This window comes from Somniosus microcephalus, chromosome 1 (assembly GCF_052327205.1).
Source record: "Somniosus microcephalus isolate GS21.2 chromosome 1, FLI_Smic_1.0, whole genome shotgun sequence".
NCBI classification, from domain to species: Eukaryota; Metazoa; Chordata; class Chondrichthyes; order Squaliformes; family Somniosidae; genus Somniosus; species Somniosus microcephalus.
Window position 1 is genome coordinate 14,141,073 of NC_140987.1, and position 17,091 is coordinate 14,158,163.

The 17,091-nt window shown below is 53.3% G+C and overlaps 1 protein-coding gene across 1 annotated transcript; it reads right to left on the bottom strand.

Annotated features, from left to right (window-relative positions):
• Window positions 1-5,466: 5,466 nt before the first annotated feature.
• On the bottom strand, window positions 5,467-12,058 carry LOC147123938 (C-C motif chemokine 19-like). Its single transcript, XM_085968088.1, has 4 exons — window positions 11,875-12,058; window positions 10,668-10,794; window positions 8,812-8,952; window positions 5,467-7,445 (listed from the first exon to the last, which is right to left on the bottom strand). Exons 1-4 carry the CDS (start codon window positions 11,945-11,947, stop codon window positions 7,430-7,432), a joined length of 357 nt encoding a protein of 118 aa, XP_085824214.1. The 5' UTR covers window positions 11,948-12,058; the 3' UTR covers window positions 5,467-7,429.
• Between the last annotated feature and the right edge of the window lie 5,033 nt (window positions 12,059-17,091).

Below are 17,091 nucleotides of genomic sequence, written 5' to 3' on the forward strand. Positions count from 1 at the left end.
CAAGTCCTTTGGGACGTCCGGTGGTCGTGAAAGGCGCTGTAGAATGCCAGTCCTTCCTGTACGTGCAGGAATGTGGCGATTTCATTCCGATTGTTTTACTGATTTCTGATCGGATTTTATTTTGGCCAACAGGGATTTACCGTACCAGCTGGTGTGTCGGAATGTCCTCCCCGTCACGGGTTATATATTTATAAAGGTGCCACGGGCTAGATTCCGTCACTCTTGTCTGATCCTTCCTGTACTTTGATCGATAACGGAGGTGACAGTGACATTTCTTTATCTTTGACATTTACACGGGTGATTGCTCTTTGCAAGCAGCGAGTGGTGGCCGCGGGCCCGGAGCCGGCGCTTTTCCAACCTGCTGGCAGGCTGATCATCGCACGCCCGGAGCACCAGGCTTTCAGAAAGCTAATGCAGGATATAAATAGTCTTTGGGGTCGATGCCCGGTTAGCTCATCGACACTGAGCAACGCCAACCTGGGAAGAGAGAAATAAATATCTTGAATGTCTCTTCTTTCATCCCCTCCCCCATTTCCCAGCCCCCAACCTTGCCTTTTAATCTGTTTCATTTCCTGCCCTTTTTTTCTCAGTTCTGACGAAGGGTTTCGACCTGAAACATTAACTCTGTTTCTCTCTCCACGGATGTTGCCTGGCCTGCTGAGTTTTTCCAGCGTTTCCTGTTGTTATTTAATAGAGAATTAACTTGCTTTTTATTCGCCCCTTTACCTGACCGCAGGACGTCCCAAAGCACTTTACAGCCAATGAAGTACTTCTTGAAGTGTAGTCACTGTTGTAATGTAGGAAACGCCGCAGCCAAATTTGCTCACAGCAAGCTCCCACAAACAGCAATGTGATAATGACCAGATAATCTGTTTTTAGTGATGTTGGTTGAGAGATAAATATTGGCCAGAACACTGGGAAGAACTCCCCGCTGCTCTTCTTCGAAATAGTGCCAAGTTAGAAATAGAAACATAGAAACATAGAAGATAGGAGCAGGAGTAGGCCATTCGGCCCCTCGAGCCTGTTCTGCCATTCAATGCGATCATGGCTGATCATCCAAATTCAGTACCCTGTCCCTGCCTTCTCCCCATACCCCTTGATCCCTTTAGCCTTAAGAAATATATCTAACTCCTTCTAGAATATATTTAATGAATTGGCCTCAACTGCCTTCTGTGGTAGAGAATTCCAGAGGTTCACCACTCTCTGGGTGAAGAAATTCCTCCTCATTTCTGTCCTAAATGGCCTACCCCTTATCCTTAGACTGTGACCCCTGGTCCTGGACTCCCCGGCCATCGGGAACATCCTCCCTGCAAATATATCGGCCGTTCCTCCATCGTCGCTGGGTCAAAATCCTGGAACTCCCTCCCTAACAGCGCTGTGGGAGCACCTTCACCACACGGACTGCAGCGGTTCAAGAAGGCGGCTCACCACCACCTTCAGGGGCAATTAGGGATGGGCAATAAATGCTGGCTTTGCCAGCGACGCCCACATCCCATAAACGAATTAAAAAAACACTCCTTAGAATTTTCCTCACATGTTCCTCGAAAACTACAAAGAAAGACTTGCGTTTCTATAGCGCCTTTCACAACCTCAGGACGTCCCACAGAGCTTTACAGCCAATGAAGTACCTTTGAAGTGTGGTCACTGTTGTAATGTGGGAAACGTGGCAGCCAATTTGCGCACAGCAAGCTCCCACAATCAGCAATGTGACAATTGACCAGATCATCTGTTTCAGTGATGTAGGTTGAGGGGTAAATATTGGCCCCAGGGCAGCGGGGAGAACTCCCCTGCTCCTCTTCGAAATATTGCCATGGGATCTTTTAAGTCCAGACGTCAATGTTCCCCGTAATTTTTTTTGGGCATGTGGCCCCTTTTATTTTTTTAAATTTTAAAGGTGGCACACCGGTTGCGCGGGACCTCTGGAGCGCTGGGCGGCTGCACAGATTAACGGGAACGTCAGCAGACGGGGCCTGGGATCAACGTCTAATCCGAAACGCGGCACTTCCGACAGTGCGGCGCTCCCTCAGTACTGTCCCTCCGACAGTGCAGCGCTCCCTCAATACAGCCTCACCGACAGTGCAGTGCTCCCTCAGTACTGTCCCTCCGACAGTGCGGCGCTCCCTCAGTACTGCCCCTCCAACAGTGCAGCGCTCCCTCAATACAGCTTCACTGACAGTGCAGTGCTCCCTCAGTACTGCCCCTCCGACAGTGCGGCGCTCTCGCAGTACTGCCCCTCCGACAGTGCAGCGCTCCCTCAGTACTGCCCCTCCAACAGTGCGGCGCTCCCTCAGTACTGCCCCTCCGACAGTGCGGCGCTCCCTCAGTACTGCCCCTCCGACAGTGCAGCGCTCCCTCGATACAGCCTCACCAACAGTGCAGTGCTCCCTCAGTACTGTCCCTTCGACAGTGCATCACTCCCTCAGTACTGCCCCTCCGACAGTGCGGCGCTCCCTCAGTACTACCCATCTGACATTGCGGCGCTCCCTCAGTACTGTTCCTCCGACAGTGCAGCGCTCCCTCAGTACTGCCCCTCCGACAGTGCAGCGCTCCCTCAGTACTGCCCCTCCGACAGTGCCGTGCTCCCACAGTACTGCCCCTCCGACAGTGTGGTGTGCCCTCAGTACTGCCCCTCCGACAGTGCTGCGCTCCCTCAGTACCGCCCCTCCAACAGTGCAGCGCTCCCACAGTACTGTCCCTCCGACAGGGCAGCGCTCCCTCAGTACAGCCTCTCCGACAGTGCAGCGCTCGCTCAGTACTTCCCCTCCGACAGTGCAGCGCTCCCTCAGTACTGCCCCTCCGACAGTGCAGCGCTCCCCCAGTACTGCCCCTCTGACAGTGCCGCGCTCCCACAGTACTGTCCCTCCGACAGGGCAGCGTTCCCCCAGTACTGCCCCTCCGACCGTGCATCGCTCCCTCAGTACTGCCCCTCCGACAGTGCGGCACTCCCTCAGTACTACCCATCTGACATTGCGGCGCTCCCTCAGTACTGCCCCTCCGACAGTGCAGCACTCCCTCAGTACTGCCCCTCCGACAGTGTAGCGCTCCCTCAGTACTGCCCCTCCGACAGTGCCGTGCTCCCTCAATACTGCCCCTCCGACAGGGCAACGCTCCCCCAGTACTGCCCCTCCGACCGTGCATCGCTCCCGCAGTACTGCTCCTCCGACAGTGCCACAGCCCCTCAGTACTGCCCCTCCGACAGTGTGGCGCGCCCTCAGTACTGCCCCTCCGTCAGTGCTGCGCTCCCTCAATACTGACCCTCCAACAGTGAAGCGCTCCCTCAGTACTGTCCCTCCAATTGGGCAGCGCTCCCTCAGCACTGTCCCTCTTTCAGTGCAGCGCTCCCTCAGTGCTGCCCCTCCGACAGTGCAACGCTCCTCCAGCACTGCCCCTGCAAAGGTGCAGCGCTCCCCCAGGACTGCCACTCCAACAGGGCAGCGCTCCCCCAGTACTGCCCCTCTGACCGTGCATCGCTCCCTCAGTACTGCCCCTCCGACAGTGCAGCGCCCCCTCAGTACTGCCCCTCCGACAGTGCAGCGCTCCCTCAGTACTGCCCCTCCGACAGTGCAGCGCTCCCTCAGTACTGCCCCTCCGACAGTGCAGCGCTCCCCCAGTACTGCCCCTCTGACCGTGCATCGCTCCCTCAGCACTACCCATCCAACAGTACGGCTCTCCCTCAGTACTGCCCCTCCGACAGTGCAGCACTCCCTCAGTACTGCCCCTCTGACAGTGCCGCACTCCCTCAGTGCCGCCCCTCCGACAGTGTGGCACGCCCTCAGTACTGTCCCTCCGACAGTGCCGCACTCCCTCAGTGCCGCCCCTCCGACAGTGTGGCACGCCCTCAGTACTGTCCCTCCGACAGTGCAGCGCTCCCTCAGTACCGCCCCTCCGACAGTGCTGTGCTCCCTCAGTACTGTCCCTCCGACAGTGCAGCGCTCCCTCAGTACTGACCCTCCGACAGTGCGGCACGCCCTCAGTACTGTCCCTCCGACAGTGCAGCGCTCCCTCAGTACTGCCCCTCCGACAGTGCTGTGCTCCCTCAGTACTGCCCCTCCGACAGTGCAGCGCTCCCTCAGTACTGCCCCTCTGACAGTGCAGCACTCCCTCAGTACTGCTCCTCCGACAGTGCAGCACTCCCTCAGTACTGCCCCTCCGACAGTGCTGTGCTCCCTCAGTACTGCCCCTCCGACAGTGCAGCACTCCCTCAGTACTGCTCCTCCGACAGTGCAGCACTCCCTCAGTACTGCCCCTCCAACTGTGCAGCGCTCCCTCAGTACTGCCCCTCCGACAGCGCAGCGCTCCCTCAGTACTGCCCCTCCGACAGTGCAGTGCTCCCTCAGTACCGCCCTGGGAGGGCCGGCCTGGATTTTGGGCTCAACTCTCTGGAAAGTGACTTGAACACCTGACCTTCTGACTCTGAACACGCATTTATATCAAGGCCTTGGCATCTCTAGCAGAAACGCTCCCAGGTCCTTTGTGATGAGCTGCGTCTGAAGCGCGGCCTCCATTGTTACGTGGGTAAGTGCAGTGGCCATTTTGTGCACGGTGAGGTCCCGCAAGCAGCAATGAGCACCCGACCACCCCCCCCAGCCCCCCAGCCCGTGTGATTGAAGGAGGGACACAGGATGCTGAGTGAGCTGACCCCAGCCTGGGCGGAGGGCGGGAGGACGGAGGGGGAAGGGACAGCGGGCCTCAGTACCCCAGGCTTGCATCCTTCTCCCAATTGGTGGAAGAGGAAGATGAAATGGATGCTTATTGCCATCTTTTGCCTTTATTAAATAACACAAATTTGCAACCTTAGAAAGAAAACAATTCCCATGAATACCTATTTTTATGGAATTTTCTGGGACATCAGAGAAGGTTGAGAGGAGTTTTGATAGGTGTTCAAAATCGTGAGGGGTCTAGGCAGAGTAGAGAGAGAGAAACTGTTCCCATTGGCGGAAGGGTCGAGAATCACAGGACACAGATTTAAGGTGATTGGCAGAAGAACCAAAGGCGACATGAGGAAAATCTTTTTTCCGGTGGGTGTCGGGCATGAGCTGGGTCAAACTCCGCGGCGATGCCACTCACGGTTGAGCAACCACCCCATACACTTTGCGTCGGTTCCGAACGAAGAACCGGGATCGACAGATTTCTGAAATAAAAAAATGCTGGAAATACCCAGCGGGCCAGGCCAGATCTCCAGCAGCCGCAGTATTTTGCTGTTGTGTCGATTGTGTTTTTTGTTGGCTAAGGCTGACGGAATCAAAGGCGGGAATATGGAGTTGTGGTGCGGATCAGCCCTGATCTGATCGAATGGCGGAACAGTCTCGAGGGGCTGAATGGCCTCCTCCTGTTCCTGTGCTCATGAGTCGGGTGGCCAGACAGGATCCGTGAGACTGTGTCCCGGGAAGAAATCAGCCCCCATCCCCGCCTACTACATCAGGAGAAAGAGAGAGATTAAAAAAACAGAACTCAGGGAGAGCAGACTTTTATTTCAAATGATCTTTATTCATTTTTTTTTTAATTACAAAAATGTTACAAAATCTAAGGATTAAAAAACATGATACGCGAGCCCGGCATTAGAAAGGAGGCCACAGTTCAGTCAGGCAGACAGCTTATTGTGGGATGTTGGGAACGGAATATTCATAAAAGCAGGCGGCATTATACACTGAGCGATCCCGCATCGAGGCACCGAAACAGCAAAAAAAAGGACGGAAAAAGAAACGAGGGACAGATTTCACCGGCAGCCGCTGCTCCTGTGCGTGCGTGGGGGGAATGATTAACCGCGCGCACACGCCTGGCGTCTCACAGCGGACGCTGTGGCCTTTAAAGTACATTTAAACCGGTGAACAGCTGCGTTAGGAGAGCGGGCAACGGGCACTTGATGCCAGCGCGTCATGCATTGCCCGCGGAAAAAGCACCAATCAGCAGTTCAGTTCCGCGGCTCGGACAGAACTTAATTCGAACATTCACAATCGGGGTTCACATTATTCCAGGAACAATCTCTCCGTCTCTCTCTCTCTCCCTCTCTCTTACAGTCACATTGCAGGTTGTGTTATTTTGCTCCGCTCGGCCTCACTAAACGGCGCCGATTGAGGTCGGGGATGCTGTTGCCGCTGAAACGGAACCGTTTCCCATTACAGTCACCGGCACCGTCGCCCCTGCCAACACTCGCAGACAAAAGCGTGGCTGATTCCCCTTGTACAGACCGTGTTCGTATGCGGGAATCGCGGGGAATGGAGAGAATCCCTCCCACAGTCCCCCTCAATCACTGCGTATCAGAACAGCGCCTAGTCAACTGATAGTTAATGAACCGCGAGTGTTGGGAGATGCTACAAATGCCAGGGCAGGTACAGAGCGGGTTAGATATAGAGTAAAGCTCTCTCTACACTGTCCCGCCAAACACTCCCAGGGCAGGTACAGCGCGGGTTAGATACAGAGTAAAGCTCTCTCTACACTGTCCCGCCAAACACTCCCAGGGCAGGTACAGAGCGGGTTAGATATAGAGTAAAGCTCCCTCTACACTGTCTCATCAAATACTCCCAGGGCAGGTACAGCACGGGTTAGATACAGAGTAAAGCTCCCTCTACACTGTCTCATCAAACACTCTCAGGGCAGGTGCAGCACGGGTTAGATGCAGAGTAAAGCTCCCTCTACACTGTCCCGTCAAACACTCCCAGGGCAGGTACAGCGCGGGTTAGATACAGAGTAAAGCTCCCTCTACACTGTCCCATCAAACACTCCCGGGGCAGATACAGCACGGGTTAGATACAGAATAAAGCTCCCTCTACACTGTCCCATCAAACACTCCCGGGGCAGGTACAGCACGGGTTAGATACAGAATAAAGCTCCCTCTACACTGTCCCATCAAACACTCCCAGGGCAGGTACAACACGGGTTAGATACAGAGTAAAGCTCTCTCTACACTGTCCCATCAAACACTACCGGGGCAGGTACAGCATGGGTTAGATACAGAGTAAAGCTCCCTCTACACTGCCCCATCAAACACTCCCAGGGCAGGTACAGCACGGGTTAGATACAGAGTAAAGCTCCCTCTACACTATCAAATCTCAGAAAGATGGACTTCCTGCACTAGTGTGACATTTTTTCTGTTTCCAGCACTAAGCATCCCCTGGCCTCTCTGAGTATGATTGCCAATTTGTGCTAATTTAGTCGCAATTTGGTGGCAGTTTTGTGCTGTGGGCCAAAGTCATTCAGGACTGGATTGAGGCCGTTCAATCTCAGGTCATGCTCGAGCACTAGAGGGTGGAGAGCGAGGAGACGTTGAGATGCGGTTGGTCAGTGTCGGACCTTGCTAACGGATACGTCCTCCACTTTGACCTCAAGTTCTGTTGGCAACTTTTTTTTTTGTTAGTTTTTTTTAATATATAAGCGCATGCTGTTGATGGAGACGGAAAGAGCCGGAAGGATTCCTGGCCGACGTCGCTCCCTAGGCCTGTCGCTTCCTGCAAAGAGAGAGAAATAAATCTCCATTATGAGAGTCGGAAACCACAGCCTTCGCACAAAGCACTAATCGGACACGAGGGGGATCGGAATCAGGCTGACGGACTCCTCCCAACCTCCCTCTCCGATCGCCCAACCAGCAATGGCGGCTGAGCGCAGGTGGCAAGGCCTCAGACTTCTTGCTCCTGATGGTGATCCAGTCAGCACACCCCCCCACCCCCCAGCCTCACCCCCACCCCCACCCCCCAACCCCACCCCCACCCTCACCCCCCACCCCCCAACCCCACCCCCACCCTCACCCCCCACCCCCCTCAAACCACCTGGAAAAACGAATGTGTGGCTGGGTGTTGGGGGAGGGGTGAAGGAGTGAGTTTGCTGAATATTTTTCTATGTTTTTCTCTGTTTCTATATCCCTCACAGAATGGTTCGAATGGGTGGGTAGAGTCCATGATAGGGGAGAGTGTACATGGGCTGTGGGAGGAGATTCAATGGGTGGGTGGAGTCCATGATAGGGGAGAGTGTACATGGGCTGTGGGAGGAGATTAAATGGGTGGGTAGAGTCCGTGATAGGGGAGAGTGTACATGGGCTGTGGGAGGAGATTAAATGGGTGGGTAGAGTCCATGATAGGGGAGAGTGTACATGGGCTGTGGGAGGAGATTCAATGGGTGGGTGGAGTCCATGATAGGGGAGAGTGTACATGGGCTGTGGGAGGAGATTAAATGGGTGGGTAGAGTCCGTGATAGGGGAGAGTGTACATGGGCTGTGGAAGGAGATTAAATGGGTGGGTAGAGTCCATGATAGGGGAGAGTGTACATGGGCTGTGGGAGGAGATTAAATGGGTGGGTAGAGTCCGTGATAGGGGAGAGTGTACATGGGCTGTGGGAGGAGATTAAATGGGTGGGTAGAGTCCGTGATAGGGGAGAGTGTACATGGGCTGTGGGAGGAGATTAAATGGGTGGGTAGAGTCCATGATAGGGGAGAGTGTACATGGGCTGTGGGAGGAGATTAAATGGGTGGGTGGAGTCCGTGATAGGGGAGAGTGTACATGGGCTGTGGGAGGAGATTAAATGGGTGGGTGGAGTCCGTGATAGGGGAGAGTGTACATGGGCTGTGGGAGGAGATTAAATGGGTGGGTAGAGTCCATGATAGGGGAGAATGTACATGGGCTGTGGGAGGAGATTAAATGGGTGGGTGGGGTCCATGATAGGGGAGAGTGTACATGGGCTGTGGGAGGAGATTAAATGGGTGGGTAGAGTCCATGATAGGGGAGAGTGCCCATGGGCTGTGGGAGGAGATTAAATGGGAAAGGGAGAGGGGGAAGGGGAATAAAATTGGCTACAGTTTGAGGAATAAAACAAAACTCTGACCTTTTATTCTGGGACTTCCGTTGTTTCTTCCCCCGAGTTGGTTTCTGTCTCCTCTTGCTCTTGTCGATTTTGCTCATCAGTCTCCTCACCCACTTGGGCTGTGGGGGGGTGCAGAGTTGCTTGTCATGCTTCGTCAGGAACCTGTTGGAAAGGTGACGGGTCGTGGTCAGTCATGCCCTCTGAGCCCCAGATTAAGAACGATAAAGAAATTGTGAGCGGCCTTTCCAGAAATTTCTACGGCCTGTTTATTTCCCCCTCCTCCCCCCCCCAAGCCCGCCTGTGTCTCCTGCTATACAGCAAATCATTTTCTTCACTAAGTCTCAGAACGCAGGCCCATGTCACACCTCTTGATCCCATCCCCTGTTCCGTTTCCCCTTATCCCTGCAACGTCTCTTTAACCTTTAGAAAAATGGTGGCATGTTGATGTCGCCTTGGGCCAGCTAGTCCAGGGTTGAGGGTCCATCCCCAATCTAGCGATTTATAGAACGATACAGCCCAGGAGGAGGCCATTTGGCCCATTGTGCCTGTGCCGGCTCTTTGGTCAAGCTCTCCAATTAGTCCCACTCCCCCCTGCTCTTTCCCCAGAGCCCTGTAAATGTTTCCTTTTCCAGTATTTCTCCAATTCCCCTTTTGAAAGTCACTATTGAATCTGCTTCCACCGCCCTTTCAGACAACGCATTTCAGATCACAACAACTCGCTGCTTGAAAGTAAATTCTCCTCATCTCTGCCTCTATTCTTTTGACACTGTGTGTGTCAGCTGGGGCTCAGTGGGTAGCACTCTCTTTGTGGGAGCTTGCTGTGCGCAAATTGGCTGCCACGTTTCCTACATTACAACAGCGACTGCAGCTCAAAGAGCTTCATTGGCTGTGAAGCGCTTCGGGACGTCTGGTGGTCGTGAAAGGCGCTGGAGAAACGCCAGTCTTTCTTTCTTTTTACTGGTCTGGGCCTCTTCAATTGGTCTCCGTGACCCTGAGATAAAGAAGGGAAAAATCCACATGTTCTAAGCTCTGGGATTCCCTCCCTAAACCTCTCCGCCTCTCTACCTCGCTTTCCTCCTTTAAGACGCTCCTTAAAACCTGCCTCCTTCATCTGCCCTAATTTCCCCTTCTGTGGCTCGGTGTCAGATTAATTTTTTTTGGTCTTATAATCACTGCTGTGCAGCGCCTTGGGACATTTTACTACACTAAAGGCGCTGTATAAATACGAACACACGAATTAGGAGCAGGAGTAGGCCACTCGGCCCCTCGAACCTGCTCCGCCATTCAGTAAGATTATGGCTGATCTGATTACTCCACATTCCTGCCTACCTCCGATAACCTTTCACCCCCTTGCTCACCAAGAATCTATCTACCTCTGCCTTAAAAATATTCAAAGACTCTGCTTCCACTGCCCTCTGAGGAAGAGAGTTCCAAAGACTCACGACTTTCTGTGAGAAAAAATGTCTCCTCATCTCTGTCTTAAATGGGCGACCCCTTAATTTTAAACAGTGACCCCTAGTTCTAGATTCTCCCACAAGAGGAAACATCCTCTCCACATCCACCCTGCCCAGACCCCTCAGGATCTTCTATGTTTCAATCAAGTCACCTCTTATTCTTCTAAACTCCAGCAGATACAAGCCTCGCCTGTCCAACCTTTCCGCATAGTTGTTGTTGTACTTGTTGCTCGGGATTGGCTGTGGTTGTGATGCCCTACACGGCCTCCCGCTTTCGGTGCCTGGGACCGCGCCCGAGCTCTGAGCCCTTGGCTGAGATCCACTCTCAGTCAGGGCGTCCAGGACCGGGAGCTGGACGATGGGGGGGGAAGAGCACCCAAGGGGTAGAGAAGGTGCGACAGAAAACTGGGACTCGGTACTTACAAGACAGCGTGGATTTTGCAGCCGTTCTCAGGCAGCTGTATCGTGTAGTCCCTCACGATCCGTGGCGGTATTTCCTTTGAACCCGTGGAGAGGCAGCAGTCTTGCAAACTCTTGCCATCCTCGCTGGCTGGAAGGAAGAATAAACATAGTTAAGAGTTAATTCGATAATCAGCGGGGGGTTTCCTCATTGTTCACGACCCGCGGTGTCAAACTGATGCTTGGCTCACCTTTACCAGCCCCACGGAGGGGTGGTGCAGTGATTATGCGGCTGGACTGGTAACCCAGAGAACGTGAGTCCCAATCCCACCCTCACAGTTTGAGAATTTGAATTCACTTTAAATCAGCTGGAAATAAAAGAAAGCTGGCACCAGTAAAAGTGACCGTGAAGCTGTCAGATTGTCGTAAAAAAAAACCCCAGCCGGTTCACTAATGTCGCTTTAAGGGGGAAGGGAACCTGCCCTCTTTACCCGGTCTGGGCCTGTAGGTGACTCCAGCCCCACACACCGACGTGGGGTGGCCGGAACGCGTACCTTAGCCTGGGGGAAAGGGCGGCAGCAGAAAGGGAGGGGCGGGGGGGGGGATAGATCAGCTGGAATTAAAGACATTTTGCGGCATGTTTAACATTCTGCGGGAATTCTGCAGCCACAAGCTGTTCCCTTCCCAGCTGCTGGCGGACTCGCTGTGCATTTCTGATCTTTCAAATCAAGCTTTGCAACGTCTGCGAGGCTTCATACTGTTATCAAAAACCTTTACACGTTTCTAAAGCCCATAAAGACAATCAATAGAGGGTGAAATTTAAAAAAACATTTTTCCGGAAGTGTCGAATCGTACAGCACAGAAGGAGGCCAATCGGCCCATCGTGCCTGTGCCAGCTCTTTGAAAGAGCTCTCCAATTAATCCCACTCCTCCCCTGCACTTTCCCCTTTCTAGTATTTATCCAATTCCCTTTTGAAAGTTAATATTGAATCTGCTCCCACCGCCCTTTCGGGCAGCGCGTTCCAGATCGCAACAACTCGCTACGTAAAAAATAAAAAATTCTCATTTCCCCCCGCCCCCCGGCTTGGATGTCTTGCCAATTATCTTAAACCTGTGAGCTCTGGCTGTCGACCCTCCTGACAGTGGAAACAGTTATTCTCCCGAATTACTCTCATCAAAGCGCCTTGACACTGAGCAAGTTACTCCTCGCCTCAGAGGGAGCGCGACTGACCTTGGGAAAAGCTCCAGAGAGCGGCGGAGACGAGGAGGAGGAGGGCAGCGGCGGAGAAAGTCGCTGTCTTCATGGTGAGATGTGGACAGATGTGCTTCAGGCAGGTACAGCTCAGCTCAGCTTTCTCTTTCTCTCTCTCTCTCTCTCGAGTTGCCTGTTGCTCTGTGCTGTTCGGCTCTCCTCAGCCGCGGCTATTTATACTCTCGAGTGGTGTATCTTTGTGTTTCATCACCGCTCTTTAAAAACCGCAGAACTATCTGCCAACCTTTGACAAGCTCTCAACTATTTATCTTGGCAACAGTTCAAAGCCTGAAGCAGTTTGCTGCCAAACAGCCGTCTGTCCTTTCATTGTTAGATTCTGTTCCAGCTCTTCTCCCCCCCACCGCCCTCGGTCACTTGAACACTTTCAAAAATTGGACTGTTTGCTGTTTTGGAATTTTTGAAAAAATGATAGAAAGAAAAACTTGCATTTATATAGCGCCTTTCACGACCAAAGCACTTTACAGCCAATGAAGTACTTTTGAAGTATAGTCACTGTTGTAATGTAGGAAACACAGCAGCCAATTTGCGTACAGCAAGATCCCACAAACAGCAATGTGATAATGACCGGATAATTTGTTTTAGTGATGTTGTTTTAGTGATAAATATTGGTCAGGACACCGGGGATAACACCCCTGCTCTTCGAAATAGTGGCCGTGGGATCTTTTCCATCCACCTGAGAGAGCAGACGGGGCCTCAGTTTAACGTCTCATCCAAAAGAGGGCACCTCTGACAGTGCAGCACTCCCTCAGCACTGCACTGGGAGTGTCAGCCTGGATTATGTGCTTAAGTCTCTGGAGTGAGACTCGAACCCACAACCGTCTGCGGCGAGTGTGCTACCCACTGAGCCACGGCTGACACATAGCGTGCAAGCTCGATAATTGCAATGCTGTGGTGACAGCCAATGTTCCCCGTGAGCTGTGCTCCGTTCTGCGCGGCCTGGTTCTTGTAATGCGCGGTCCCTTTAAATTTCTGCGCCTGCGCGGCGCTTCCAATAAAGACCAGTTAGCGGCCCGTGCCGGACCGTGCTGATTACCGGGCAGTCACGCGCTCGCCCCGTAAAGTGTAACCGGTTTCTGCGGTGGCCAAATTCCTATAGGCCCTGCCGCAATCGCCAATTATTGTAAGTGGTTTCGCCCCGCCTGTAGCGAGCACGCAAACCCCCTTACTACAAGTTCTGGGCGATAGGGATTACTGAGGACAGATTGGAACACGGACAGCGTTTTCGGGCTCACCCGTACAGTGTTTATTAAGGTTGACAAAACCACTCCACTCGCATACAGTATGAGCGGTGTGAACACAACAGCACAGTTTAAAACAGTACAACCCTGACTTCTCCAACAAGCCCCTGCAGTGCTGACTTACCACGGCCAAAGAAACACCCTCCCATGAACTAAACTATCACAGGACCCTTCCAACGCTAAACCCCCTCTGGTTTGGTAGGAACATACAGGCACCCCCTCACACAGCTAAGCGATCTTATGGGTGTGCAGGCTTGGCAATGCTCACCTAGATTGCCCTTGATCTTGCTTGTAGCTTCTTCCCGTACGTCTCGGCTACCTGGTTCCGTACCGACCTTGCGGCATGCTAGTCCCAGTCTGAGTCGAAGTCCGTCTCGGTTGGAAGAGCAAGGCTCAGCTCCTCTTGACGTTCCATTGTGGGGAGGGCAGGAGAGAGAGAGAGAGAGCTTTCCAAAACTGCTCTCTGATATACCCCTCCAATACACAGACCACTGTCTGTAGTTTTAATGGACACATGGCCTCAGGGAAATGGTTTCTAGGCCTCCTCTAGACAGACTAGATGCAGGAAGGATGGTTGGGGAGACCAGAACCAGGGGTCACAGTCTATGGATAAGGGGTAAGCCATTTAGGACAGAGATGAGGAGGAATTTCTTCACCCAGAGAGTGGTGAACCTGTGGAATTCTCTACCACAGAAGGCAGTAGAGGCCAATTCATTAAATATATTCAAGAAGGAGTTAGATATATTTCTTAAGGCTAAAAGGATCAAGGGATATGGGGAGAAAGCAGGGACAGGGTACTGAATTTGGATGATCAGCCATGATCGCATTGAATGGCGGAGCAGGCTCGAGGGGCCGAATGGCCTACTCCTGCTCCTATCTTCTATGTTTCTATGTTTCCTCCCAGGTTTGGATAGTTTAGATCTCATTTCGATCTCCCAGCCGATTTAACTTAACGAGCTCATCTTCTCCAGAAACAATGAGTCGCCAGCCTCGTTATTGATGACTTGGGAGTGGGCCTCTCGGGCCATTGTTGCCAAGAACAGTCCGTTACCATACGAATGCAACCTGGTTATGTGAGTCACCTTCAGCTTGTGTGGTTTTCCACTGTTTCCCCCCCAAACAGCCTGTCCAGTTTTTAATAAGGGTATATTTTCATAATCTAAAAATCCATGGAGTCTGCGCCGACTGCTACAAAAGGGAACATTGGTGACAGCGTGTCAAAATTTTCCAATATTGCATTATTTCTCAGGGATTCAGATATTCCCCCACCCCCCCGCCTTTATCCTGAACGCGAGTGCGATGCCAGCTTCTGTCACAGAGGCAAGGAAAATATAATCCCACCAATTAATTTTTACTGCCGGTTTTGAAACACCCTTCAGCAGTGGTGGGTCGCGGCAGGCAGGCCTGTGATAACAGGCCCCGACGAGAGCAGAGTGTGTCTGCACAGCCTCACCCCACCCCCCCACCCCTTCTGCGTGACGCAGCTGCCGGTGAAAGAAAGAATTGTATTCAAGTCGCGGCTTTACAAGCCTCATCAGGGGCTTCTTGTGGAATGAGTGGCTTTGAGGGGCAGTGGCCTGCGCGGGTTAACTGGGTCGCCATTTTGAACAGAATAGCGAAGACCAGAGCACCTGCCGTGGGCGGAGGGGAGCAATGTTGAAATATGGAAGAACGTGCATTTCTATAGCGCCTTTGCCTGAAAAAGAGTGCTGGGTGTTTTGATGCGTTGCTGCTCAAAGGCGCTCCCTGCTGGCGTGCAGATGCAACTGCTCAAGCAATGGAGGTGTCCTGTGCCTTAGCAGCAACATGTAAACTAGCGTCAAGTTAAGAGCACTGCCTTGAGCTAAATGCTCCTTACCACTGACATATATCTTCTATGTTTCTATATTTCTTAAGGCTAAAGGAATCAAGGGATATGGAGAGAAGGCAGGGACAGGGTACTGAGTTTGGATGATCAGCCGTGATCTCATTGAATGGCGGAGCAGGCTCGAGGGGCCGAATGGCCTACTCCTGCTCCTATCTTCTATGTTTCACGACTTCATGACATCCCAAAGCTCTTCACAGCCAATGAAGCGCTTTTGAAGTGTAGTCACTGTTACAATGTAGGAAACGCCACAGCCAATTGCGCACAGCAAGCTCCCACAAACAGCAATGTGTTAATGACCGGATAATCTGTTGTAGTGATGTTGACCCTCCAACAGTGTGGCGCTCCCTCAGTACTGTCCTTCCAACAGTGCAGCGCTCCCTCTGTACTGCCCCTCCGACAGTGCGGCACTCCCTCAGTACTGTCCCTCCAACAGTGCAGCGCTCCCTCTGTACTGCCCCTCCGACAGTGTGGCGCTCCCTCAGTACTGTCCCTCCGACAGTACAGCGCTCCCTCAGTACCGCCCCTCTGACAGTGCGACGCTCCCTCTGTACTGCCCCTCCGACAGTGCGGCGCTCCCTCAGTACTGTCCCTCTGACAGTGCAGCGCTCCCTCAGTATTGCCCCTCTGACAGTGCGGCGCTCCCTCAGTACTGTCCTTCTGACAGTGCAGCGCTCCCTCAGTACTGCTCCTCCGACAGTGTGGCGCTCCCTCAGTACAGTCCTTTCGACAGTGCAGCGCTCCCTCAGTACTGTCCCTCCAACAGTGCAGCGCTCCCTCAGTACTGCCCCCCCGACAGTGTGGCGCTCCATCAGTACTGTCCCTCCGACAGTGCGGCGCTCCCTCAGTACTGTCCCTCCGACAGTACAGCGCTCCCTCAGTACCGCCCCTCTGACAGTGCGACGCTCCCTCTGTACTGCCCCTCCGACAGTGCGGCGCTCCATCAGTACTGTCCCTCCGACAGTGTGGCGCTCCCTCAGTACTGTCCCTCCAACAGTGCAGCGCTCCCTCAGTACTGCCCCTCCGACAGTGTGGCGCTCCATCAGTACTGTCCCTCCGACAGTGCAGCGCTCCCTCAGTACTGTCCCTCCAACAGTGCAGCGCTCCCTCAGTACTGCCCCCCCGACAGTGTGGCGCTCCATCAGTACTGTCCCTCCGACAGTGTGGCGCTCCCTCAGTACTGTCCCTCCAACAGTGCAGCGCTCCCTCAGTACTGCCCCTCCGACAGTGTGGCGCTCCATCAGTACTGTCCCTCCGACAGTGCGGCGCTCCCTCAGTACTGTCCCTCCGACAGTACAGCGCTCCCTCAGTACCGCCCCTCTGACAGTGCGACGCTCCCTCTGTACTGCCCCTCCGACAGTGCGGCGCTCCCTCAGTACTGTCCCTCTGACAGTGCAGCGCTCCCTCAGTACTGCCCGTCCGACAGTGCAGCGCTCCCTCAGCACTGCTCCTCCGACAGTGTGGCGCTCCCTCAGTACAGTCCTTTCGACAGTGCAGCGCTCCCTCAGTACTTCCCCTCCGACAGTGCGGCGCTCCCTCAGTACAGTCCTTCCGACAGTGCAGCGCTCCCTCAGTACTGCCCCTCCGCCAGTGCGGCGCTCCCTGAGTACCTGCAGTCTCTGCAGTGGGGCTGTGAACGCACGACTTTCTGACTGAGAGGCGAGAGTGCTGCCCACTGAGCCACGGCTGACTAATTCCATCGTGAGCAGAATGGAATCTCAGAGCTCACAATCTATTGTTTTACCACTGGGTTATACTGGAAGTAGTAAGGATGCCCACAGTACAGTCCCAATGGGATAACTTTTAATATAACCCATTCAGTGGGAATGGTTTGGGTTTGGGTCAGAGGCCCTATTTACACCCCCTTGATTTTAGCAGCTAAAGTGAACAACACAGCGGCTAACTCTCACAGACACTGTTACCCGGACTTCAAGGGTTAAGTTACGAGGAGAGATTACACAAATTAGTGTTGTATTCTCTGTAATTTAGAAGGTTAAGGGTTGATCTGATTGAAGTTTTCAGGATATTAAGGGGAACAGATAGGGTCGAGAGAGAGAAACTATTTCCGCTGGT